Below are 27,615 nucleotides of genomic sequence, written 5' to 3'. Positions count from 1 at the left end.
CTGAACAACCACTTTCCAAAGCATTAAGTAGGCCACTTCTTTTCAGTGTGCAGCATGAATGCAAATGCATCTAATTCTACCTTCCTAAAGCTTTGGCCTCCCACTCAAGTGAGTTGCGTCTTTGCCAAAGTAATCCATCCATCCAATGGATCTGTATGGAGAGGCTTTACATACAAATAGGTGGAGAGGAGAGCCAAACACAGAGAAACACACAGGAAGAGGGGAGATGGAATTGCTGCACTTCTCCACACTGATTGTTGCGAGACCTTCGAGAGATGAATTACTCTAAAGTGGGTATCAGACATTGAGCAAAGACCTGCTGGACATTAAGGAAGGGATCCATACCCCTACCTCTGAGTTGAGTCGTGCTCAGTGTGGGCAGTGTTTGGACATGCACACACACCTGCACACGCGAGTGGACTAAAACCCCACCTTTGGAATCAAATGAATTAGTCCTACACAATCACATACAAATGTAGGATCCAAGTGAGTGTTGGTGTAGTTCCACTCTCACCTCAGCAGTTATAGTATGTAGAATTACGGTAAGTCACAAGCTAAGGCCTTGATATCTTTTGCAAACTGATTTTTAAAATGGGCGGCACAGTGGCACAGTTTTTAGCGCTTTGGCCTCACAGCACGAAGGACCCTGGTTCGATTCTGACAAGGGGACCTTTCTGTGGTGTTTACATGTTCTCCCCATGTCTGCATGGGTTTCCTGCCACATTCCAAAAACATGCAACAGGTTAACCGGGAAAAAAATGGGGAAATTGCAACCGAATGAGTGAGTGAGTGAGTGCACATTGTCTGTCTTTGTATGTGGCCCTGTGATTAACTGGCAACTAGTCCAGGGTGTACCCCGCCTCTCGGCCGATGACAGCTGGGCTAGGCTCCAGCATCCCCCGCGACCATGAGTGCAGGATAAGCGGTAGAAGATGGATGGATGCTTAAGTCATGAATAACAAACCAAATGCAACACACAGTGATCTGCAATATATTTTTGATTGACTGAGAGGTCGGTGAAAATATGGCTCAATTCCAGGCAACGGTTTAATCCAAGGTAGAAATGTTCCCAAAGGCTGCTAATGTTGTTTGTCTAATAATGCTTATAACACTGCAGCCATTGCCATTTATGATTGGGTGACGAACAGTATATTTTTCCCAAATTAATCACTTCTGTTTATGAACCTGGCTGAGATTTATATTACATTGTAGCCTGGAACATATTGTACCAAAATAAAGGCTCTCACACTAGATCTTACATCATGGTGGAAAGAGCAGTTTGTTGGCCATATTTCTGTCTGAGGTTAACAGGCAGCATCAGTCCACCTCACTGTCTGCCTCCCACACTCTCATTTTCTTTTGTCTCAGTCTCCCATTCTTAATCTCTCCCTCTCTTCTCCTTGCACATATTCATTTCTTTGTGAGGGAGAGTCCACAAAACCGGCCCATATGGATCATTTCATGCTGCTGATCTGCAGTGGCTTCTGATATTAACCTTAAATGCCCCTGGAAATGAGTCATGAGGGGTGAAGACAGCTGGGCTCAGCTATTATAGTGAGGGGCCAGACCTCTGAATGTGCATTTCATAATGTGGTAATCAGCCTAACCATTGACACTCACTCAAAGCATGATTGCATCCCGTCCTGAGGAGTGTATATTAGGCCAGGCCCGGGAGCAGATCTTGAGTAAGTGACCTGGACACAGCAGCCTGCAGAAATAATTAATCACAATATCCTAACAGCAGGAGATACATAGCCCGTCGGTACAAATCAAGGTTGGAATTCTCAAGAAACCTCAGTATCAAAGCATCTCGCCCAGACAAGTGGATGCAGATCCAAATAGAAATAACAGCCTTTTGTTTTTTTCAGTAATTAATAATTGTAATAATTGTGAACACTTAACTCAAGAGTGAAAATAATTGAAATGTTACATTGTTTGTTCATGACTCATCAATCAAGGAAAAATTTGACCAGTTTTGTGTTGTTATTGTCTCTAGTAAACACTTGACATGCTGTAGCAAGGGTTTACTAGTATGTGTTACTTTTGTAATACATCCGTTTCCAGTTTCAAATTTAGTCAAATTAATTTGTACAAAATTGCAAATATCTGATTCAGATTTGATATTTACATCCCCCCCCCCCCCCCCCCCCCCCGCCACCCCAAAAGATGAACGATGCAACCTAATTATTTCACACAACCGAATCTACACATTAACTGCCACACCTATATATCTGCCAAGACCAGCCAACTGAGAGAGGAGTTGCTGGTCAGTTGGTTTAGCTCACAGCAACAGTCCTTCTATGAGGGAACATTCTCCTCACGTCCATATGAATACAAAATGAATCTAATGAATGCAACATTCCTTGATGGAGGGTAGGTGAAGACCATGGGACTAATGGGGGTCCCTCACACCTTTCTGTCTCCAAATCTCACTGTTACAGCATATAGTGAGATTTAAAAGTCAGAGAGTAATAGAGGACAAACCCCAGTTTTTGTAAGCAGTAACAGGTATTACTGTTATAGATGAAAACCTATGTTTAGACAGCTCATATACACCTTCAGCTAATTAGATTAGATATCAAAGCTACAAGAGAAAAAAAACGCAAATAACAATCAGCTAGCCTCTTAATTCGGTGTGAATTAGACATCTTGATACGGAAAGACACCATAAGGCATTATGACAACTATGAGTGATCCTATTCTGAATCCATGTCCCTGTTAAACGTTTTTATCTGTGATGATTTATCTGAATAGTCGTCTTTCAAGTCATTCTTATTTAGCTCAATGGATTTTCCAAGAATGTGACTGGGAACATCTGTAAAATTCAAACACAATAAATATTTCTAGCCAATAGCATACGTTCTCATCTGTTTTTTAATAATGAGGACCTTGGACCCACTAGCCAACTCAACTACAGTGCTGATGGTGGTGTGAGTGTGTGTGCTCTGACTGCAAGGCTGCAGGCAGCATGACCATGGCAAAATACAATGACTTCACAATCCTGAGTCCACAGCCAGCATGACGCCAGTCCATTACTCAATTACTAAGAAGCACATACACACCATTATAAGCTTCTGTTTTTATTTTTAATAGAAAAAAAGTATCCAAATAATACAACAGGGAGTTTCCAGTAAAGATGCTGAAAAATGCTGAGTCTCCACGCAATCACACAAGCTTGAGCTCGGCCTAGCTCAGCTTGCTGCTACAAAGCCCCACTCTGTGTGTGTGTGTGTGTGTGTGTGTGTCTGTGTGTGTGTGTGTGTGAACACCGAAATGAAGGATAACGCAGGTTGATGGAAAACTTAAACAATGCACATCAAAGTCTGCTGGTGAAATGGATGAGATTCAGCGATACCTGTGACTATTTTTGTGGTAAATAAATACACACATGTACTGAAATCAGAACATTCTGCCACATGTTTACGGATGTCTCTGTGAATGCGTGTGCATGTATTTTTGCCAGTTGGGATGTGCTGCTGTGGTACTATGTCATTTGGATGGGGCTGAGACATTACGCAGCTTCATTCTGCCTGCTGTGGTGAAGAGATTGAAGATAATGACACTGATGAAGATAATACTCTATTAGAGGCCAAGAGGAAAAAAAAATGAACAAATGATGTCATAAAAGGGGGCAAATATAAGCAAACAACAGAACAGAATCTTTAAAAAAATGGTCCTTGACTTCAGAAGGCAGGAGGGGTTTTGAGTTTCTAAATCACCGACTCACTCCTTACTCTCTTATTAAAATAGCACAAAATTTACCTCTTTCTTCTTCACTTAACCTGACCTGCCCTCTGCCCATCCTCTCAGCCCCTCACAGGCCAGGCCAGCCTACCGTACAGTGTGTAGGTAGACAATAAGGCCAAAACATTAAGCGTGGATCCGAAGGAGGTTTCACAACAGTTTTCTCTCCCAAGGCCTCCTTTCTTGTCCACCTCTCAGCTCTCCACACATCCGCTGGTCCTCCATATCGAGAGGGTTTATTATTCAGTAATGGACAGGAGTGAGACAGACCAGTGTGGGTGGACAGATGGGAGGATGAGGAGTAGCTGTCCTGCAGGATGAAGTTACCCAGTCAGACCAGAATGAGGCAAGTCCTTAAATCTGTCCTCTTGTCCTCCTTCATTTCGCACTTTCTCCTTTATCTGTGTGTTGCTTCACTGCTCCACCACCTCCGTCCATCCACTAAGGGGGCTGAAGGGATGAGGCACTGTGGGAGGAGGGCTGCAGTCTCTGAAGAAAATGTCCTTTAATCCATTCACTCACCCACTTTCTCTCACTTATAAGCTTTCACTCGCCTTTTAAAATACTATCTTTGCCATATGTTGAAAATCCCACGCGTGCACACAACACATAGTGTCCTGTCATGCCAATGCCCCCAAGGGTAAAACACTGATTCAACTCGGTCTCTTTATAACACGTAAGCACAAACGTACGCACACACACGCGCGCACACACACACACTTTGTGAGGCTCTCTGTTGGGGTGAATTCTGGGGGCATCAGTGCTATGTCCCATCTTCCTCCTCCTCCGAACAGTAGTCTCTCCCCTGTGAAAAAAGAGCAAGGGAGGTTGGATTACGATTGAGTTTCTTTTTTTCCCCCAATAATTTATACCATAAATGAAACTCAATAACCATCTACTATGAGTGGCTGAATAAAATGTGACAATTTTTGCCCAAACTTTCCACCACCTTAGAGAAATGAAAAGGAAATTTAGGAATGATGCAGACAAAAAAAAAAAGACCATAATGCAATACCGTCTGTGAGGTCGTGACTATGACTTGAACCAGTCTTGACCTTTCATTTTGCACATCCTGTTCATGTAACTGCCTCTCAAGGGTCATTAATCCTTTTACAAATGTAGTGCAAAATTTGAAAAATTATATTTTTGTCTTTTTGTGATGCAGCGTATTCAGCCTTTTGAGTCATGAACCTGTTACACAGCAGTAATGCTTTTAACGTGTGGCTCCACTTCCCAACCAGCCTTCATGAAACAGAACTGGAATTCACATGTGGAAGACAGTTGTGTTGTGTTGTGTTGTGTTGTGTTGTGTTGTGTTGTGTTGTGTTGTGTTGTGTTGTGTTGTGTTGTGTTGTGTTGTGTTGTGTTGTGTTGTGTTGTGTTGTGTTGTGTTGTGTTGTGTTGTGTTGTGTTGTGTTGTCCGAGCGGCATGGATGAGCAGGGATATCAGTCATGCATTTCAGATAAAAGGTCCCGTCGCTCTCAGTGGCTCTAACATGTTTTGTACAAATGTATAACTACTGAGAAGATGAGAGGGACAAAAAAGTTATGTCTATAAGAAACATGGAGCTGCTGAATGATCTTTAAAACTTCATGGACTTAATGAGTCTCCTAGTTTGGGATTTTGTTTTGTCTTTCAGTGGTTCAAATTGTCTATAATTTCTACTGTTTCACAACTAGTGCATCTTTGTTGGGAGTGCTGCTGGTTTGGAACCTGCTGTGTCATGGCTGACTGTCTGGCTGCAAGGCGCATATTTGATTTGAACCAGTTATATATTTAGTCAAGACATAATAGTGTGGCTCCACAAATGAATACAAGCCTGAACAACATATATGACGACCAGTCAAATTAAACTTCTACTGCAGGCACAATCTCATGACAATAGGGTGAGAATTGTTTACACTAAGGGAAAATGCCACTGCATTGCCCGCCTGCTTTATGAACAAAATTGAAGTAGTCGTAGTAGGGAAAAATTGGTACAAAATAAAAAGCTAGTTGCATTGACAGCGCTGGATCAGGCAGGTAAGTGCTGACAGATGGACGTTGGTTCTGTTTCCACTGTACAGATAAAGAGCTGTTTCCCAGCCTCTCCAGAGCTCGCATCTTTCTAACTGCCTGTCTAACTCTCCATTCTGTCTCCCATAAAAGGTTTTAAAACACAGGCTACCTCACCCGGACAATGAAAACTAACTGCCTCGCATTAGAATATCCAGTTAAGCGCTGCTGTTTTTTGTTAGCTTTGAAAGACCCGGACATTTATAAATAGTTTTGATTCAGCTACAGCGTTCTGCAGATCCCTGAAAGGGGTGTTCACCCTAAATTCATTTTATACATGAGAACAGCAATTAGACATGAATAATTACGATTACTGATATTTGTATAGAATAGAATTCAACAAAAGTGAGGATAATACTTTTCAGGAAATCTCCATCCAGAGATGAAATTACAGCAACTAATCTTATTTTATTTCACACTGAAATGCTTCAAAGAACATTATCCCTGCAAACATACAGGGTGAACTTGTACTGGAGGTTCTTTTACAGTTTGTCTCTTTCAAAGTTGAGATCAAGCTTTTTCTTTTAAAGCCCCGAGGCTAATTCTGCTTATGAAAAACGCATAAGATCCCACAAAAGCAAACCCGCACCTTCTCAATCTTCTCATCCAGCATCCTGAAGAATTCTTGCTGGCTCTCTGACGTGTGAATACTGAGAGGGAGAGAGGGTGGGAGAGAGAGAGAGAGAGAGAGAGAGAGAGAGAGAAAAGAAATATAGAAAAGCGAAAAGGAGGGGGAGAGGAAATCGGTGGATGGAGCCGAGAACAGGGGAAGCAACAAATACATCATGAGAATTTTCCATTACACCCCTCGACACACATACAAACACACAGCACACAAACCTCATTGAGGTGTTAGAAATTGGAACGTTGTGGAATAATGTGAATAACTTCTGAATAAAACTGAAAACTTAGTTGCTCATCCAAACTAAAACTCTCTCTAGTTATCAGTTGGTAATACATTTGAATGCACTGCATTGAAAAACTAGATGGTTTGTGGAAGAAAAATCAACTGTATGAGGACCAAATTGTGAAACATTTTAGAAAACTAAGACACTGTTCTACTCAATTATTGCACCATGGTACCATGCTGCGAATTTCACAGTGGTATTTATATTATGCCATGCCACACAACCCTTCATTACCAGTACATTTTTTTGACATTTTTTCCTGTATAATAAGTGCTTATGGACACTTACTTAGACTTGATGTTTGCTGAGGCCACCTCTTTCTGCGGCTTGCCCCTGTGCTGCACATTACTTTTCTCCTGAAAGACAGATTCACAACCCATTTGTTCTCATTAATCAGGAAAAAAGAGGAAAAAAAAACTCACACATGAAAACACAAGACTGTTTGTAAGCTGCTTAGCGACTACAACACTGGCTGGCGGGTGAAAGGGAAAGCAATGCTGGGTTCACTATGAGTACTACCCCCAGGTTAGTATGCTGTGTGTTGTTCTGTAGGGAAAAAAAAAGCAACGATTTGGCATTTGGCAAATAAAGGGCAGGGAATAACCTTAAAGATATAAATTAAAATATATATGTATGTATATTAAAAATTTGGGAAAAAAAAAGAATATTCTGAAATAATTTCCCACTCATACTGCTGGTCCCTGTGGACATTTTCCATTCTTATGAATGCCAATCTTAACATTTTATAATAAATATGCAACAAAGCATGCAGTTCAAATTACATCAAGAGCTTTGGACTCATAAAATGATTCCCCTCATAAAGTGTCTCACAGTAGAATTGAAGACCTAAATGCTTTCTGGAGGAGTCAAAGTAATCAGACCCCTCATTCCTCAAGCAATGCTTTATCGACCTGCGTGAGGCACCACGGTGTGCGCAGGGCACTGAATGAGGAGGCTGATAGGGCTGCCTTTAGACACAAACATTAGCTGGTTCCCTTGACCTAATGAGCTGTCATTACAGCTTGTCAGAAGGTGGGTGTGCGTCTCTTACCAGGTTCTCCTGGTTTCGCGCATTCACCCGGTTTTCATCCCCTCTCATGTACTTCACCTCCTCCACTCCCTTCATCTTGTATTCATCTGAGGAGAGAGGTTTGAAGGCAAGAAAACATAATTAAAGGAGATGGGGGAGAGAAAAACAAACAAACACTGTCCAGCGCAAAGTGTCCAGGGTGCTTTCGTTCATCTTGGTCAATATCAGCTGAATGGCTCAATTAACTAAACTTTGTCACATATGCTCTGCTGTATGGCATCACATTCACACACCAACAACTTTTGTATCGATTTATATGATAAATGGTCTGGGGAAGATACCTAAAACCTAGTTTTATATGGTGAGAGTGACATCTGAGGAACAACAGAAGTCTTTGCTCTGTTTTGGCTACAACAACTCATCTGGGGAAAACACAATAAAGATGAGGAAGCGATAACAGGTATTATGTATATGAAGCAACAGGTGACACAGAAGAGACATGAATGAAAAAGATAAGAGAGAGCGTAGATATGAAGAACCAGGCTGCAGGGGATTAAAGATCAGTAGAGAAAGTTTGAGCTCACACGATAAAATTTGACACTTTGGACACTTAAAACAAGCTCCATGGTGGCAGGACTAGTAACATCTTCCTGTGACTGCGGCTGCAGTTCCAGCACCATGCTGCACGCCCTGCATACTAATCACTTACAGATTGCAGATACTGAATTGCTTAAATCACAAACATTAATATTAATGCCATTTTTAAATACAGTAAGTACATCTTACTCCCACAAAAGCAAACCCATAAGAGCTTTAATAACTGACGACATCTGAAAAACAATTTTCCTACTTTAGACTGAACAGTTTTATTCCATTAGGTCTTAAATACAGAGCAATGACATTTTAAAAGCAAGAGAAGAAGAAAAAAGCTTAGATATAGTGATGATCTGTTTTCATGTGGGGGGGGGGTTGAAAAAACATTGGGAAGCCCTTTTTCAAGATCCATATGTGTTGTAAAATATGCTATGCTAATATGCACACACACACACACACACACACACACACGTAAAACAATGTAATACAATCCATGTTCATCATATTCATGCTAAATGCTATCAAGAAATGTGTATCATATTAGAATATTTTTTCATTTTAAATTACTTTTGGATGTCTCAAATATCATTCAGATATCAAACCTACAGGTGATTATTAGAATAGATACACTATATACAGTATTTAAGTGTATTGCACAGCACTATATGATCAAATATTAAAAGATAGCATGTTGGTATAAATCATTTGTTATACAGTATTTGTTGCATTGTGGTTTATTTCAAGGCCACAACATGGACATTTTAAGCTCAACATTCAAATACTAAAAAAGCAGAGAATCTGCTTCAAATCCCACATTGAATAAGGTAGTTTAGAGATGTTGGAAAACAAAATGACATGTATTTTAATCACACATAACTCCACGAGTCTGGTGGTGATGGAGTCTAATATTATGTTCAAAAAGTCAACACACAGCAGAACCTTAATAATAGACTGAACCCCGCCTAACCAAGAGCAGCTTAGTCCACTCCTCTGCCTTTCTGCTGACTTCCTGCTTTTCGGTCATTAACTGATAAAGTACCCCAGAAGTGATTTACACACACTCTCATAAACTGATTTCTGGCCTTATCTGTGTCACACTGAAATTTGCCCGCGCTCTATCAGCACCCTGTCTGAGTTTGTTTGTGACTTTGTACCCAGCAAAAGGGTTTCCTCCACCCTCTGCTCATACCTGGCTCACCTGTGTGTTTCAACCTTTTGGTGCTCACCCCTGTTGACATTAATCCCATATGTGCAATTACAGTGGCTCTAAAAGCCAGATAAACGCTGATCATTTGAAAGACCTTGGAAGAGAAAAGAAGGTGTGAAAGCCGGTAGACCTTACCAGAGATGAGAGGACCAAACGCTCACTTCTATTCTGTTGTTTGTCCCAGGAATGTAAACAAGTTGGAGCAAAGCGGCTCCTGTCTGCACATGCCGGCACACATGGTTTGATAACAATACACAGGCTCACTGAACAAATACCTGCTCTGCAGCACATACAGAGCTGCAGCAGGAAACAGAATTGTGAGACATTACCTCCACTGTCTTGCATATAAAAAAGGGCAATGAATTTTGAGTAAAATAATCTGCACCTAATCTGAGGATGGATGAATAGGAGGGTGTGAAAAGACTATTTTCCAAACTGCAACTTGAAACAAATGTCATTGTACAATCTGGGTGAACTGTAATATGACAGCCTGAATTGGTTGAACTGAGCTTAATGTGACAATTAGAGACAGATCAAAATCAACCAATCACCTATCAACGTCGCAGCCATCACGTCACAAACTGTACGTCACCTTGAACAGGATCAAAAACAGGTCAGGCCGTAACAGCATATACTTGTGATGAAGTCACAAGAAATGACAAGAGAGGTTTGTCATGCCGATGCTGGTTATGCTGTGGGAATGAGGGAGGGGTCCTGTGAGACAGGAAGATAAAACGTGGGGGCTATTTTGAGAAGCCCCTATTTTGTGACGTGGACTTTCTCTCTCTTCCTTGATTAGAGAACACAGCTTCGTTCTGACCTTAAGGTGCTATGACTCATGGCGCAGATGTTAAGTTTTTTTTTTCTTTTTAAAGGGCGTTCTGTTTGTGATTCAGTATCTTTCTGTTTATGTGGGTTCATTACAGGTTCATGTGTGTGCCATTTAAATAGCATGTGTGTGTGTTTTTGTGCGTGTGTCCTCTATCACAGGCTGAGCAGGTCTGCCTTTCCTGTGGCTATGCACTCTGTCATTCCTGCTGCGTGTCCTCCCGGTCAAGCCATGACATTTACACCTGATCACGCCTCCAAAGACACATGCTTGCACACGCACATTCCTTTTACATAGTCGTCAAGAAAATGCCAAGAAAATTGTTGCTTTGATGCAAACATCAAGCAAATACAAAAAAAAAAAACATTAGGCTGTCAGATTCTCATGGAGCCACCTGATGCACCAGGTCTCAGAGTATAGTCAGTATAATTCTTAAGGACAGAGACATTAGAAAATATGATTAAAACAGTTTTTGCAGTAGAAGCTTTTGATTTTGTGTGAGAAACCAACGGATGTCTGGGCTTCATGCTGATGACACAGCTGTGATTTCAGCTTTTCATGAAAAACATTAGCCCCATCTTTTCTATCAAATGTATTGTTGCATCTCATTTCCCTTAAGTCTGTTCTTGTTAGTGAGCATCACTTGCCTTTACTTTAGTCAGGACAATTTCACCCCCTTCATGTTCTGAATTTGCAGGAAATACACAAATAAAAGAACAACATGTTTGCTACATATTGATATAAAATTCAGCACAGCAGGAATATCAAAGTCAAGTGATTGCATGAGACACCAAGGCAAAACACTTGAGCTCACAAAGTGCTTGTTTTGATTCAAAGATTACGATCAGAAATATGAAATATGATGCGTATCCAATGCATAACAATTCATCTCCTTTTCCACATTCAAGTGTCTCTCAGAAACATTTAAGCTGTGGTTTTGCTGTAACTGCAGTATCTGCCGGGGACCGACTGTTTCCTAAAGGTTGTGTGTGTGATGTGAAATTAATGTTTATTCATTTACAAATATTTTGACAATTAACATGTATCTTTTTGACCTTCAGGGAGGACGTATACTTGCTTTAAACCACTGAAATCCTATCAGTGCTGTAACTAGGCACTATGTGTTTTTTTTTGTTTTGTTTTTTTTACTGCATTTGAGTCATATTTCCAACAGAGGAAAAACAGTACAAATGACACAGGGACACAGTCAACAGTTGGCCCTTAAACCACTCCGTTGACTTATTGCCTCAAATCATACAACAGCTACAGTAAACAGTAATATCAACATGCCACTGCACAAATGTTATAGAACCCGTTTGCAAGTACACACATATTCAAACACTATCTCCAATCCAATCTATTCTGACTGTGATTATTACAGACATCAATGGCATGATGTTGTGGAGAGTGTTGCTATTTTCCGCCGTCGTCCTCCAGTGTTTGTGTAATGGAGCTCAGCCTTTTCCGGTTATTGTGCGGGAGCAGGCAAGGGGGTGGGGGGATTAGTGTTAGTGGCCAGAGTCTCACAGAGAGAGTAACCAGTAAATTTCACACACACACACACACACACACACACACACACACACACACACACACACACACACACACACAAAATCACACTTGTACTCACTCACAGACTCACACACTCTCTCTCCCTCGCTCTGTCTCCCACACACACACACACACACACACACACACACACACACACACACACACACACACACACACACACACACACACACACACACACACACACACACACACACTGTCTGACAGTGTGCTAGAGACGGATGAGTGCGAATAAGACGAGGTTGCAAAACATAAATACATACAGGAGTGAACATGGCAAACGCTGAGGTTATGAGTGTGGGCAGGCTTACTGATTCTTTTCTGGCTTGATCATGGGAAGTACACCGGATGCTGTGAGCCAGCTTGACTGGGGTTGGAAAGGACGCTGAGTTATACGGAAAAGTACTATGCAGCATATAAGACGAATAGAGAGAGGAGTCAGAGAGCTGAAACATGTCGAAGCAACAAGGTAATAGCGGATAAAGATAAGATGAAGAGAAGAGGGGCATGGATAACTAATCCACACTATCCAGGTCAGCAGGCCCTACTATCTTCCATGCCACACTCGGTGACATGCATGAACAGTAGTCTGGTCTTGCAGCCAGCACTCTGGATTCACTTCTTCCAGAGTGACAGAGTGTGCAAGGGATAGGATGGGAGGAAGAGGGAGTAAGGGGGTGAGAGGACACAAGGTTCTGACCTAATGTTGTGCCAGAGATGAGTGGAAAAGAGTTGGAGAGATGAAACACGGGGGGATGGAGACAGGAAGAGAGGGGAGGCGGAGGAGAGCAGTGAGACCCAAAATAGAGAGAAGGAGGAAGGGAAGTCGAAGGAGGCCTTGAGCCGAAGGAGGGAAGCGGCAGGCTAAACACGGCGGAGGAGAGAAAGGGAAAAAAAAAAAGAAGGCAGCAACAACGTCAATGCACACGCAGTTCTCCCTTCCTCTCTCACTAAGAACAAAATCCACTCGTCCCATTTCCCTTGTTCGCTCATCTTTTGCGTTGTTCTGATGCTTCTCAAAAGAAGAAGATAGGGGTAAGATCGAGGGGGTTGCAGCTCGTGATGTCAGAGGGACCGGAAAGAGCACCAGGTCAAAGAACAACATTGCTGTGAGTGAGCGAGAGAATGTGGTTGTTGGGAAGGATTGGGGGGGGGGGGGGGGGTCATGTCGATCATCATCTGCTACATCCATCCGCCAGCATGCTGTTCCACCGGAGTGTTGCTCCTAATTCTTAATCGCTGTTAATCCCTCGACCAATCATCATCTCACTCTCTCCAGTTTCCACATTTATATCTGTCTCTAATTTCTCAACAGCAAGGACTGCAGTTGACACTCATATTCATTGCAATTCACCAAGATCCTCCAGCACTGTAGTAAGTTGGAGTAAATTTGCTATAGAACAGGGATATGTTCCCCATGTCACTGATATCAGGATGGAATTCTTAAACATGGCACAACCCTGTATTTACAGCACTGTCCAAATTTTTGTCCTGTTGTTGTGGCCCTTCTGTATAAAAAGCAGTTTGTTTAGCTGATGAACAGATGATGTCAACATCTGTCATAAAGGGCCAGGAAAGGCACACCCGGGTGACACTTTATTGCATTTACTGTACATGTAAAGCCTTGGTTGCAGAATATTTTAATATTAAGCAAATTCAAAGAAGCAGCATTAGGGCATTATGTGCCATGAAAAAATATATATATTTACTCACAACATACTGCAATTTCAAAAAAATACTTTTTAGTTTTGCATCTACTGTATTTCTAGACTATATTCTGACTGTTAGCACTTCAAGTTCTAGGTAAAGAACTGCACCTGCTGCACGTGAATTTCTTCCCCATTATTTCAATTTCAAGTCCCACAAGATGCTAAAATCCTTACAAAACAAGCAGCCATATGAAAACCTATAAGCCATGTGTCACTTCAGTGATGACTTTGACTGATCTCCAGTGCCAGAGACATTGCGCCTGTGTGATGAAAACAGCTACTGTCCATTAGTCCAGATCACTAGGTTAAATTTGCCCCAATCCTTGCTCTGAATGCAACCTTTAGAGCTTAGGAAAATGAGCAGAATCCGAAATATGCCAGAATGGATGTTACCGCTCATCCTGGCTTTCTATTAGAATGGTGTCTGTACAATCTTAAAAAAAAAAAAAAAGAACATTTTTTTCCCCTCTCTCTGCCTAACACAGTCTGTTGTGATGCTGTGTACATGTACTCAATAATCCATGTTGGTCCATATAAAATGATAAAAGGTTCACAAATGACTAATGTTAAGATAATGTTCTGTTATCATATTGTTTGAGCTTTTTATGTAAGTGATTTCTGCGTCCTCTCATGTTTTCAAGTCTATTTTATCATCTGCGTTGTCATTTCTCTGTTTTTCCCTCAGCCTACTTTTGCTTTCATTTTCATCCATTTCTCCCTCTCTTGACATGCAACACCTCAGCTGGCACAGCAGTACACTGCAGTCTCACTAACCGATTGCACAAGCAGACTGTTGACAGGGATGACTACAACAAAATTGTTTTGTTGACAGTTATAACCTGAGAAGTAGAGGTTAACACTGCCAGAGGACCGTGAGCTAATGAAGAGAAAATATTGTGAGGCCGGATAGGGGTATATGCTCAGCAATTAATAGAGTGAAATGGAGCTGCTAAGATTTTATTGACATCTTTATGCGTGTGCGTGTGTGTGTGTGTGAGTGTGTGAGTGTGTTTATAAACTGACCAGTGAAGAGGTCTCCATTGCTGTAGGCCTTGCCGCGTCCCTCCTCGTCATTGGGCACGGCCGACACCTGCTTGGCCGAGGTGCAGCCCATGGCCTCACACTCTGAATCCTCTCCTCATCGCACTCTCACCTGCACATGAGCAGAGAGAGGAATGAGTTGTTCTGTTCTTATACACACCACTTCTCACAAAGAGTACATTTTTTTTAGAGAAGTAGACCGCTTTTAAAAGTGAAAATTCATCCTGTATGTGACTTTGAAGCAGGGATATTTTAAATACTTCTACTCATGACTTGTTATATCACATTGCTTTCAACAACTGTATCAAAAATAGTAGCAATCATTTATGTGAGTTTTATTACTTCAAAGAAGAATGTTTTTCGGGCCAAACTACATCCTTACTCACATTGCACACGGAGAGCAAAAGGGGGTGGGCAGCCCAGTGTGTTAATATTAAAGAAAAGGGCTGATTTTATTGTATAAACAAATATAACATGCAATTCAGTATACTGATTACAGCACTCTTAAAGCGTCAATCCCATCATGAACTCCAACAGCAACTAAATGTAAAAATGTAAATGTAACTTTTCCATACAGCCGCATATATAGACAAACAACCATTCATTCACTCATTCAGTGCAATTTTCCCAATTAACCTGCTGCATGTTTTTGGACTGTGGGAGGAAACCAGAGGAAACCCACGCAGAAACAGGGAGAACATGCAAACTCAGCACAGAAAGGTCCCCTTGTCGGAATTGGAACAGAGTCCTTCGTGCTGTGAGGCCGAGGCGCTAACCACTGCGCCACCATGCCACCCATTAGGTGTAAAATCAAATCATGCTATAGAATTTATAACAGAATTTACAACATAAAACCTGGATTTACTTAGTGAATTGTAGGTATTTTTTACTGGATGGATTATTTGATGCAGGATTATTTTTATGTTTGAATGCCTTAGCATAAAATTAATTAAGCTTGATAGGTAAAGTAGATATATACACAAACACACGCACGCACGCACGCACGCACGCACGCACGCACGCACGCACGCACGCACGCACGCACGCACGCACGCAGGCAGGCAGGCAGGCAGGCAGGCAGGCAGGCAGGCACACACACACACACACACACACACACACACACACACACATCAACATTGATTATAGTCTCTTGGAAAACAGAAAAGAAATTACTGGAGATGGATGAAGTTAATAGCCTCATCCTTTCAGTTGGTTTGAAAGCTTCACATTTGTCTAAACCCACCATTCTGAAGTGCCTTAAAACCCTAATGGCACATAAGGGCAGTTACACAATACACTCAACACTTCATTATTATTCACAGAAGCAAAAAGTGAAACCGTCTTACCCTGCAGGACAACTGACATGAATGTGTGAACTGCACTGTCAGTCAAACACTTGCACTGTCAGACACATTAGAATACGGACTGTCTCCATGTCACTCACACATGACATATGCTGTCATTGACAGGCCTATCTGACAGATGCCGGATTCAAAATCTAAGCACTTGCAATACATAATGCGCTGCACTGGCTCACAGATGAGAGGGGGGTGTCATGAAGAGGAGGTAAAATAATGGTGAACAGCGGTGAAGGGTGGAAAAAAGGTGGGAAAGATGAGGCTTGAGAGGAAGTTGAGAGCAGAGCATCAAAAGAGCGCCAAGTGCTGTTCCTACCTCCTTCAGAGATATTCAGAACGTTTGAAGCTGACAGCAGGCCAAAGTCTCCATCTCCCTAGATGCACAAAGCACCAGGTGTGCAGTGAATGGCTATTGTGTGGAGAGTTTGAGTTATTGAGCCTATATTAGTATGATTGCAACTAGGATTAAAATAATTGGAAGCATCACTGATGACTGGTAATAGCACTGAATGCTCATCAAGTCCCTGAGATTTAGAAAACTTGACAAGGCTGTAACAATTCCAAGAGAGAAAATACAAACAACTCCACCACAAGTGGAGTTATTAAAGATATTAAAGACAACTTTAATAGCTTTGAACAGATTACTCTGCATCACTATATACTTAGGGCGATAGGATGTCAAGATTAAAAATCCATACTGTTCGAATATGCTATGGAATTAGCAATATTCTTCAGCTGCCTAGCCGAACGCTGACATTTGGTTGGACATAGGCTGTGATAGTTAGAATTTCTAAAATTAACCATCCACAACAGAATGTATGATGCAGATGGTATCATCTCCAAATTGTTGAGAAAAAATGAAATAAAGTCAAAGTGGAAAAAACTAGGGTGATGTGTAATATATGTAATTATGCAGGTTTCTAAATCCAATAATTGATTTAACATCAACCATCAACGTTGTCTTGTTGGAAAGTCTATATGACGTGGTCTCTGATACCTTTATGTTAAAATGATTAGCAGGTTCTGTAGTAAAAATTACAAAGGATAAAACACATTTTGCATTATTTCATTTTTTGTCATCTTTACAGATCTAAAACATTTTGCGGATAGTACATGGATTATGGAAAGAATATCAGCAGACTGATCAGAATCTGAATTATTTTCTCCCTAAAATGATGCAGCTTGTAATAAGCCAAGGACAGGTGCAATAAATAATAAACTGATAAATCAGGTTTGGCTATGAGTTGAGAGCCAATTAATATATTCTCACTTTTAGTTTAATACCTTTCTAAAGTTGTCTAAGTAAGTCATTCAACAGATTGGCTTGTTTGATTTAGAAAAAACTATGTCTTTTCACAGTTTAAACTTTTACCTGAGCATGTGCATTGACTGTCCTTGAAGGATGTATTTGAGTCTTATTAAAGGAAGGACATGTTGTCTCTGCAATCATGGGAGATTAAATGGACTTGTTATTTTTCTTTCACTACTTAATACATGGAAATATATCTGGTCGGAGAAAAAGGTGGGATAGAGGTATATGCAGGTGCGCCTCAATTGGTCTGACCTGCTCAATCTCACTTGGGGCATTTCTGATTCTCATTTGCCCATCATCTATGGGACAGTGACAAACGCTTTCCAAATTTTCCAAGTCATCCTAAGACAGATCTACAAATCAAATGAAAATCTATGCAGGTAAAAATAAATAAATGGATCAGATCAATTTAACAAGAATGCATGTGTTTACAGCTTCCAAGCAAAGTTTAATCACTTGGTTCCCAACCTAGGTTGATCTACTGGCAAATCCCTAATGCAACCTGAAGTCATCTTAATTAAACATCCTAGAGCAGGAATGTGACTAACACAACGCAATACGCGATTGCACCCTCGAGATAAGGCTTTACATGACATCATTTGCATTCAAATCAGTTTGAAAATAGCCATTGGGCAAATGGGATTGAATGAGCATTTATGTGTAATTTCAGTACTAGATGGATCTCATCAGCTTTCATTGTTTAAAACTAAAAGTCCCTCGAGCTCAAGTAGAGATTTCTCGTAAGTTTCTTAAAGGCCCCGAAGACAAAAGAGGCTGGCACTCAACAGAAGATGAATGCCATTAGGTGCGTGGTGTCACCTGTTGCCAAAGTGCGAAGTCGAGTCAAGAGAGGGGCTTATCGCCCACCACCTCCAAGCAGTCTGGGACACCTCAGAGGAATTACTCAATTTTGGTTCACACTCTCACTGACAGAAAAATCAAACTTACAGCCGTCAGCTAGAAGATCTTAATGACATCTCAGGTCCAATACCACAGACACACTGGAGGCCAATTTCCCAAAATCATCACATTTAGCATTATCTCTCTCTTGACAGAGTTGCTTAGCATATGCAAGGGGTTGAGAAGTGCACCTGAAAATGCTACTGCCAGGGAGAATTTCACTAATCTGCTAGCACTGGGACCAAGAGACATAAAGGCTGAGCCAGCGACAGAGAAAGCAAGAGAGAGAGAGAGAAATAGAAAGAGAGGGGGGAAGCAGAAGAATGAAAAAAGCAGAGACAGTCCGTTCTCTTGGGCAATTAGTGTAAAGCTGCGGTGGACTTTAGATTAGAAGATCAGGGAGATTCCCTAGCGAAACCACTGGAGCCACCGTTTGGGTAAATATGATACCATTAAGATAGTATTACGTTTTAAAGGGTCTCCAGTGTTTGAGGAGAATCTGTTTGCTTTGATTTGTATGTATTGAAACATCAGTTTGTGAGTGGGAGCAGCTAAAAATAGACTTCGCAGTCCTGAGAGCTATTGTGTGCAGGCATAATGCTAGGCTGTGTGAATCTGTAAGCCAAGCTGCTATTAAATGGGTTTTATGTATGAGCCACTGCTAGTAGGCTGACAATTATGAAGCCAAATACTCTTATAAATAAAGCACAGGAAGGGTTGATGTTATTATATGAAACATATACATAAGCAAAGTGCTGAAAGTTAAAAATAAAAGTGTATTCTTAAGCTAAACCTTGATGAGGTTGTTTGACTAAAAGCTTTGCACTGTTGCATTCAGTGATATTCAAGTGAATTAAAAAGATCACTCAAAAAATTCAAAAACTCTCAAAATCAATGCCATATGAGAAAAATTGATACAATCAATTCTTTTCAAAACTTTATCACGTCATGTATTCCATCAGTCTGGATCATGACTGCTCGCAGTCATGCAAAAAGCAATAAAATGAAACCAATGTTCCTATTTAAGACTTAGTAGATATTTAGACAGCAAAGTTGTACATCATAATCAAAACAGGGAGAGAAAATTTTTTCCTTTTAAATGCTTATATGCTTATATGAATCATCTTAAGAACCGAACATTGCTGGTTCGATTCCGGGCTCCTACTTGTGTGTTGAGGTGTTGTTCAGCAAGACGCTGAACTGTTCCCCCGCCGACGGCAGTCTACTACTCATGGTTCCTCTGTGATGAGTTAATGAATTTCCCCATGAGGAATTAATAAACAATACATTATAATTATTATATGAATACGTCTAAAGTGGCTGAGTGTTCAAGATACTCCAGCAGGAGTTAAATGGCCGGGCCTGGGTGTCTACCAAGCGTGCTGCTTGGTGCCTCATGCAGGACCACAGCGGGGCGTTGCTCGATGTAGATTTAACCCACAAGACAGCTGAGGCTGAGATACTTTGGCAGTGGCCCGCTGCTATACATGCTGAAGTGTGTCAATGGGGCAAGCTTAAGCCTGGCAAGAAAGCGTAGACCTTCACGACAAGCGTCTCTGGTTACACACTCAGACACATATACACACACAGCCGACTTGATCTAATAAACACTCGATGTCTGAGAGGGATTAGAGTGCAAACTGGCACACATTCACTGCAGGATCCATGCACTCACTCCAGATGCTTAACATTATCCTTAGTATTGTTGCCAAAAAAAGTAGTGGTTTAGAGATTTAAAAAAAAAATGCAATTATGTCATCGAGCAGGTCTTGTACATTTCTACCAATGTTTACATTTGGATAGTTTGGAGGAAAGCCATGCGTCAATATTTTATCCAGCAAAGAAGGTTAAATATTACAAACAATATCAGCTTCAGCTACAAAGCAGACTGCCAGTTTTTTAAGGACACGCTGAGACATTCTTAAAACATGGCAAGTAACCAATCTCTAAATGAGAATGCACTTTGGTAAACACGCGGGAGTTACCTGTGTCTGCATACCTAGAGGAGACGTGACCTAGTCTCAGTTGAGTGAATAGGCCTCCTTTACATATCAGTTTGTCAAAGGAGGAACTCAAAAGAAGTGGAAGGAGATGTGAGTGTACATGCTTGTATAAACACGCGCCGTGCACACAGGCCGAGTAGTGTGTAGCGCAAACGTCTCTGAAACTGGGCTTGTACTACTGGTAGCATAAGCCACAGCAGATCTTGAAAAACTGGCTGAGCAAAAATCAAAAAAGAACTAAAATACTAGAGAGAAATGTTAGAAGGCATGTCAGAAGGCATGTAACTGGTTATTCTCTGGGCAGGTTTTATTTGGCTCAGCATTTATCAGCTTTCTTCATAAAGGCTGTGGAGGCCCTGACTGTTATTCAGCTTCCCAGTAAAAAAAAGGACATTTGAAAATCTGGAAAAGGAAGTAAAGGTTTCAGCTGCGTTCGGGGCCACAAAGAGACTCTAAGCTGCCGGTCATTGGTTGGCTGGAAGCACAAAGGTTCTCCTTTTTCTTCATCATGCCTTCTATATGCAGCAGATCTAAGATCTGCGGGTCTGGGGCAGAACTTGGTTATCTGGGAAAGAATGAATGACAAGATTTACACACCCTATATTTCAGTATGAATTTATGTATCATATCTACCTAAGTGGCCAAAGGCGTCCACATGTGTCATATACAACAAAAACAAACTGAGATTGCAAGTGGAACATGAACTACTACAAGCCAACTTTCTGAGTTAAGTTAGTACAACGCAATAGTACAACGCTTTAAAAAGAAAAAAAAGCCTACGAAGGATTAGATACAGTGTCCATCAAGGGCTCTGGAGTCAATCCCACATCAGGCAAAAAACAAGGTTCATCCCGGACCGGACATCAGTCCATCATAAAGCCACATACTGAGATATTCAACATTCACCCATTTCATTCACTCTTACAGACAATTTGAAGTCTTCATTTTACCTGCAAAATGTTTTTGGATTGCGATAAGAACCCTTAGGATGCCACAAAAACTGGCAGATTATGTGCTCAATATTAATAAAACATTAAATTCCATGAACCAATCAGTTAGTATCGTGATTCAAAATGTTACAAAACATTGAATCCTAATAACCAGCACATACTAGTCAGCCAAATATCATGGTTATATTACAGGGTTAACGCTGTGATTGTAAGGTTTTAAGATGGAAAGTATTCCACTGTATATATTATCTTAAGATAATATATACAATCTTTGAAAAAGTACAATATTGGAGAGTTCAATATTTCACAGTATGAATTCATTTGTAGAATATTTAATGAATCCATAAATACAGCACAATTGATCATGATTTCTGCTATAAATGTAGATGATTTGATTGGTTGAGGAGGGAAAATGAAAAGGGAGAGGGTTGCCAGATGAAACAGCTACAATGGTTGATGGACAAAATTATATCAAAAACTCTTTATCAGCACAGCTTTGCATGTTGACCATTTACTTGAGATGATGAGGGAAAATAAGACAATGTCTGACATCAATGCTAATGTTTGAAAATAAAATAATTAAAAATGGTTAATTAGCACAACTCCCTCTCACATTACTTTAGAACCCAACTGTTATGTGAAACCTCAATGTCAAGGTAAGAAATAATAGCCATGTGGCTTCATGTGTAAAAAAAACTAAAAGGTGATGCAAAATTAATGAGGCACAGCAGAGATACAACCATGGTAATATCAAGAGGGTAAATATTGATACAGTAACGTCCAATCTTGATTCATGTGTCACACCACCTCACAAAAAATAAACACAAAAATTAGTCAAGGGCAGGCTTCCATAGTATTTTATTAGTAAGCCTGGATGGTGTGATAGTGAGTCAGCAGGTCTGACACTAGGACCAATTTAGCTTTTGTTGTCCTCAATTTCCTATAAAAGCCAAATGGAAGTTTGCCAGAGGCCAGACCGGGATTCAGAGATGGTAGAGTAATAGCTGACTGTCTTTCAACCCCAGTCCAGAACAAAATACAGTGCCACCCACTAATGTCTGACATGCAATGTTTAAACATATATTTGCTCAGAAAGAACAAAAATGGCATACTTAGAGTGGTCAGAGGACACGCCGCTGTGTGCTCCAGTGTGTCCCGTGAATCTTTACTTTTACTATGACAGCAGAGTTTCAGTACAACTCCTGGGGCCAAGGCACCATAATATTTACTCTAGTCAGGCAGCAAATGCTGCACCTCGCTCCTTGTCCCAGTTTAAGCAGTCCATCAGCCTGACAAGCCAAGGAAGCCCTGCCAACACACACAAAGTGGTGGACAGCTTCTCTTGAGTGGTGTGGTGTTGCTTAAAAGTGTATGTCTTGTTCATGCCCGCTGTCCCTGTTTAATGAGAGTGCACTGCAAAATCACAAGTCTTTCCAAGTATCAAACTGCCCTTCATATAAGGATGGAGTCACTTATAAATATAGACACTCATTTGAAAGGTATATAGCCTTGTGTCAACTAATTCAAAATAATAATAATTATTATACATATATATATATATTATAATTATCATTATTATACACACACACATCACAATGCAACAGCAAAAAATTGTACTTACAAGAAAAAAAGGGGAATTTTTTTTTTGTTTGTACCCACTGTTATGCAGCCAGGTAAATGTCTGGAATAAGAGTCTTCAATCCAGTCTGAGCACTTGTTCATTGCCACTATGGTCTTTATCGTCACTGTCAACACTGTCTTTTTTTCTGGTATGATTTGAAAAGTTACTATAAACTTGTTTGTCTATGAAAAGGTTAATTAGTTTGTCCTCAGAAAGTGATTGGATTGGAAAGGGGAGTGTCGTAGGGGGTAGGGGTAGAAGTGGTATAGAAGATGGGGAACTGGATAGGTCGAAAAAGCTTATAGGTGAATAAGATATATGTACTGTCTTGTTGTTCTGCTCTATTTAGCTGTTATTACAGTATGGAGAAAAAAAACAGTGAAAACATCCACATTCTGATTTTAAATTTTCTCACAATAGTTGTTCTTCTGTTGTTAATAGGGTTTCCATACCCTGTCTGAATTTGAGCCTTGACATCCAAAGGACATTACACTACAGTCATTTGGCAGACGCTTTAATCCAAAGCGACTTACAAATGTTGTAGAAGACGTTTCTACAAACCATACCAAGGTAGTTAGACCTGGACCCAAACTGCCGTTTCAGGTCAAAAGAAAACAGCTCCTAATTCTGGCACTTTTGACATCTGCTTTTGTAATTATGAGCAAACCTAAGTCACAAAAAAGTCACAAAAAAGGTCAGTGTAAAAACATCCAGAGCGAATAAGGCTTTCGGCTCGGGGGGGAATAGACTAACTACTTTGCTCTGTTGGGTGAAACCAGTTTTGCCCTGTGATTGACATTGAGACACATTCTATACATGGGGAAAGCGTCTACAGAACAAAGTTGCGGCATTCAAAGCATTTTGACGGGAGGTTGGTGTCTTTACTTATGGTCTTCCATGTTCAAACAGGCGTATGAAAGGCACAAACAACTTCCTGCTAAAGAGGACATCTGAAATTGGTGGGTCATCTGACTGCAGAAACAAATGCACACTAGTGCACAGGGAACCAAATGCCGTTTTTGCTCATTTACGAGGCTCTTTGTTTTGTTTTGTTTTTTTAATTACAAAACCAAGCTCCAAATTTGAATATTTTAGAAGACAGGTACCTTAAGAACTTAAAAATTGAAAAGGTGGTTTTACCCTTTTTTTTTCCAAATTTTACTTCACTCAGAAAATCACAAAACCTGAGGTGAATCAGTATGTTTACTAATCCTTCTCAAGGCAGTCACTTTTTGTTTTTGTTTTTAAAAATAATATCAAATTATTCAATTTACAGTTAAATCAATATCAAGCCAAATATTCCTGTAGGAGTGTTGGACAACGTCTTAGTGCAGGTAATACACAACAAAAACGGATTATTTCTACAGGTACAGCCTTGGTTGGAGAAAAAATACCTACCCTGTGACACAGAAGTGGCAGGAGATTGTATTCCTGGGGCTTAAGAGCAGACAAAATCCCTGAGAGAGCAAGAGTTGCCCCTCTGCTCTTCGAAGTAATGAGGAAAGAGAACATTACTATCTGAGACCACTGTGAGGTAATGCCTGATTTGTTGGTCATGACGGAAGAGAAACTGAAGGGATTTAGCCACGTTGTGACTGACATTGAACTGGAGCAAATGACAGGGATGGGGGTTAAGTGCTCGATTGTAATTTGTATTACAAAAACCTTTGCAGCATGTTTTATAAGAGGATCATTTAAGATGCTTGGAGAGAATTTGGACGACTTTCCTTCAAGATAAATGAATCAAAATAGTTACATTATGGCAGCCGAATATAAAATCATCCAAATCTGTCTAGATTTTCTCCCAAATAAAAAGGATACTGGTATTAGTATTCATTCATTGTAATAACTGGGGGAAGAAAACAAATCAATCTAGGAGCAATGAATGTACTCACTACTGTGTTTAGAGACTTAACTGACACTTAAATTTGATTTTTTTTGCAAACCAACAGCATAAGGTCAAACATGTTCAGTTTGTCATCCAAACCCACCTGTAATGCTAACAAGTCAACAAGCTACATGCATTCGTATTCTTTCAAATTCATCTCGTTGGAGCATTATATATCAGTCTATGTGTAACTGAAACCCTGGCTGCAGGATAAATGACAAACGTCATTGTGTGTATGTATGTGTGTGTACAAAAATACACTGAAGTGTATTAGCGCTTCACCAATAAGCTGCAGATGAGTGAGTGTTTCATATTTAAATGTGGCTGAAGTGAGATCCACAATCATTCTTTTGGATGCAAAACATGCTTTACCAGCACAAAGAAACCTTTCATTCAGTAGGCTCATCATCGCTTTATTTACTATCCAAACCAGGACAAATATAGCCAACTTGATGTCATTTCAGTGTCATCACCATGGACAATGTGGTGGAAACCTTGTCAATTAGGATTGGTTCCAGTAGTAGTGATGTAGGAAATGGATGTATACTCACAACAGTCTCCCCAGGAAATTTGGCTGAAATAGAGACACTGAGATAAAGGACAAGTGTGTAGGATTTAAAAGCCTATTTTATCACAAATTAAATGCTACCATTGGAACACAATTATCTGAAATTAAAAATCATGACTAATATTATTAGGGAACCTCCCCTTACATGGAGCCAAGTTTGTTGCATTCCAACTGGGTCACTGCACAAACCAGCATCTTTGCAGTTTATGTTGCTCTAAGCTCATTTCCCTCTTATTTACTTAAATGTTTACCTTTTATATCTGATTTAAGCTTGAAAGAAATTTCACAGTGTTTTTGGTGTTCTTTACAACATTTATTGCCATGATTGTTCACACATTGACTCCATAGCGCTATTGTTCGCACCAGCGGATTGCTGGGGTGATTCAGAAAACAAGCATTTTTAAAAAGGTTTGCCTGTCTGGACCTGATGAAGACAAATTATCATAATGCAGCAATTCCAGCACTAAAACAATTTACTGCAATTGAATCAGAAAAAAATGTAAGTTGGAAACAGTGGCGACTACATCCTGTGGGAACTGTGTACTTTTCTATTCTCTGCAAAAACGCCCATACAAACTTAATTCATTATCAACTCGAGATAGTCATAGTACTCTATAATGTTGTTCATTATGTGCCTTGACTCTAAGGTCATGGTTTGCCACATTTCTGGGATGGCATCAACAAGAAACCACCTAAAAAGGGTTCTTTTTTTCCCCATTTCTATCAATTTTGCACAGATTATGACTGGGCATGATTTTTTAAGAGATTGCAGTTCTTCTTCCTCAAAAGCAAACATTGGAGGAGTCTTATTTGAATTTTATCCGTGTGGCTCATTTTTTTTTGCTTTAAGTGATGTGGTTTTGCAGCCATGAAATCAATAACATCTATGTTTCATAAGATACACATCAATCTCACAAAACAAAGGCCACAGGTGAAGGAAACCCATATCACTTGGCTGATTTTACTGGCTGCTGGTGTAAAACAATACAACATTCATCACAACCGTACCTGCAGTGTCAGTTCATATTAATGTTCATTTATCAAGTTGTATCAGCATTGCTTGAATTTAATTAATCCTGCAATGCAATTTTCAATGCAAAAAAGCAACTGGTGTCACAAGAAAGGAAAAAGAAATTGAAGATGAAAAAAAACACTATTGTGTTGCTGCACAGGATTAAAAGAATAAAATGAGATGGAAAGTCACAGCTGTCATAGGAGGGAAATGTACCTTATTGAAGCAACAAAGAAACCGCACATTAAACACTAAATATTAGAGGATTCAAGACTACTGGGTTGTTCAAAGTTATTTCACCCTCTTTACATTTCATACATGCGTTTTTCTTCGTTTTCATTTGCGTTGCTGTAACTTTGAAGGAATGGACAGAGAGATTCTATCAGAGGGGCATTTTATCTTAAGATGGGAAACAGATGAATTGTGTGTGCTAGGAAAACTGTGATAAGATGGGTGAACACAGAAGTGAGAATGTATGAAAAGGCTAAAACAGCTAAATTTGATGTGGAACCTACCTTCATGCCCAATTGCAGTTGGACTTTGAACATACACATGGCAATGTATGCACAGAGATGCGTGTACAGTGAGAGACACAAGCACAGAACGCATGGATGGGGATAAAGATGGCACAGCCGAGCCCCGATGACTCAAAGGGTGAGCAATCGGACCACAGACAGGCATACAGCCTGCTGATAGACCGCAATGCAGACACACACGCGTAAATATACACACATAAGCCAACAACACTATGAAAAGGAAACCACTGAGCTTTCAACATTTGCTGCTCGAGCGTCGTTATTTGAGTCTGGAATACAAGCTGATCAGCCAGGAGGCCGGTCAGAGATACACAAGTCCCCCGAGGGACCGTGCGTGTGCTGACCCTGTGTTTTCTGCCCTGCAGTATAGACCACCTCTTCCCATCTGACAGCTCTAAGCACTGTTACAGCATTAACAGGACACAAACATCCTGGGAGCAACACACAGTGATGGGCGCTCTCTGTCAGGCCCCCGGAATGACACGATCCAGACAACATCCTGGTAACCAGAGAGACACTCAACCTACACTCCCCCTGGTGACATGACAGGTGTTGCATCCTGACCAAACACAGACCGAACAATTACCTGAACTGCTGTCAACGAGCAAGTGGTGAAAAGGCCACATGGGCCAGACATGGAGAGGGTGACGACCGAGGCGAGGACCAAGATCACTTTGCTTCAGAGATGAAGAGTGAGAGAAAGACAAAATGGGGAAGTGAGACGCATGTATTACATTCTGTTTCGCGAGTCAACCATATCCGAAAGCCATATGTGGGCAA

The 27,615-nt window shown here is 40.6% G+C and overlaps 1 protein-coding gene across 1 annotated transcript in view; it reads right to left on the bottom strand.

Moving 5' to 3' along the window:
- Nucleotides 1-3,076: 3,076 nt before the first annotated feature.
- Nucleotides 3,077-27,615, bottom strand: part of LOC147225806 (uncharacterized protein C1orf21 homolog) — a 25,939-nt gene continuing 1,400 nt past the window's right edge. The window contains exons 2-6 of the mRNA XM_086161425.1: nt 14,670-14,799; nt 7,760-7,845; nt 6,997-7,064; nt 6,390-6,450; nt 3,077-4,549 (exon numbers count right to left, since the gene is read on the bottom strand). Of these exons, the coding sequence (XP_086017551.1) occupies nt 4,508-4,549; nt 6,390-6,450; nt 6,997-7,064; nt 7,760-7,845; nt 14,670-14,760 (348 nt within the window). The 5' untranslated portion in view covers nt 14,761-14,799 and the 3' untranslated portion in view covers nt 3,077-4,507. The remainder of the gene's footprint in view (nt 4,550-6,389; nt 6,451-6,996; nt 7,065-7,759; nt 7,846-14,669; nt 14,800-27,615) is intronic.

Source organism: Fistularia commersonii, chromosome 16 (assembly GCF_037954325.1).
Source record: "Fistularia commersonii isolate RoL2024-O1a breed Wild chromosome 16, RoL_Fcom_v1.0, whole genome shotgun sequence".
NCBI classification, from domain to species: domain Eukaryota; kingdom Metazoa; phylum Chordata; class Actinopteri; order Syngnathiformes; family Fistulariidae; genus Fistularia; species Fistularia commersonii.
Note: the sequence above shows the minus strand (reverse complement) of the source record. Positions and strands in the feature narration are given on the sequence as shown.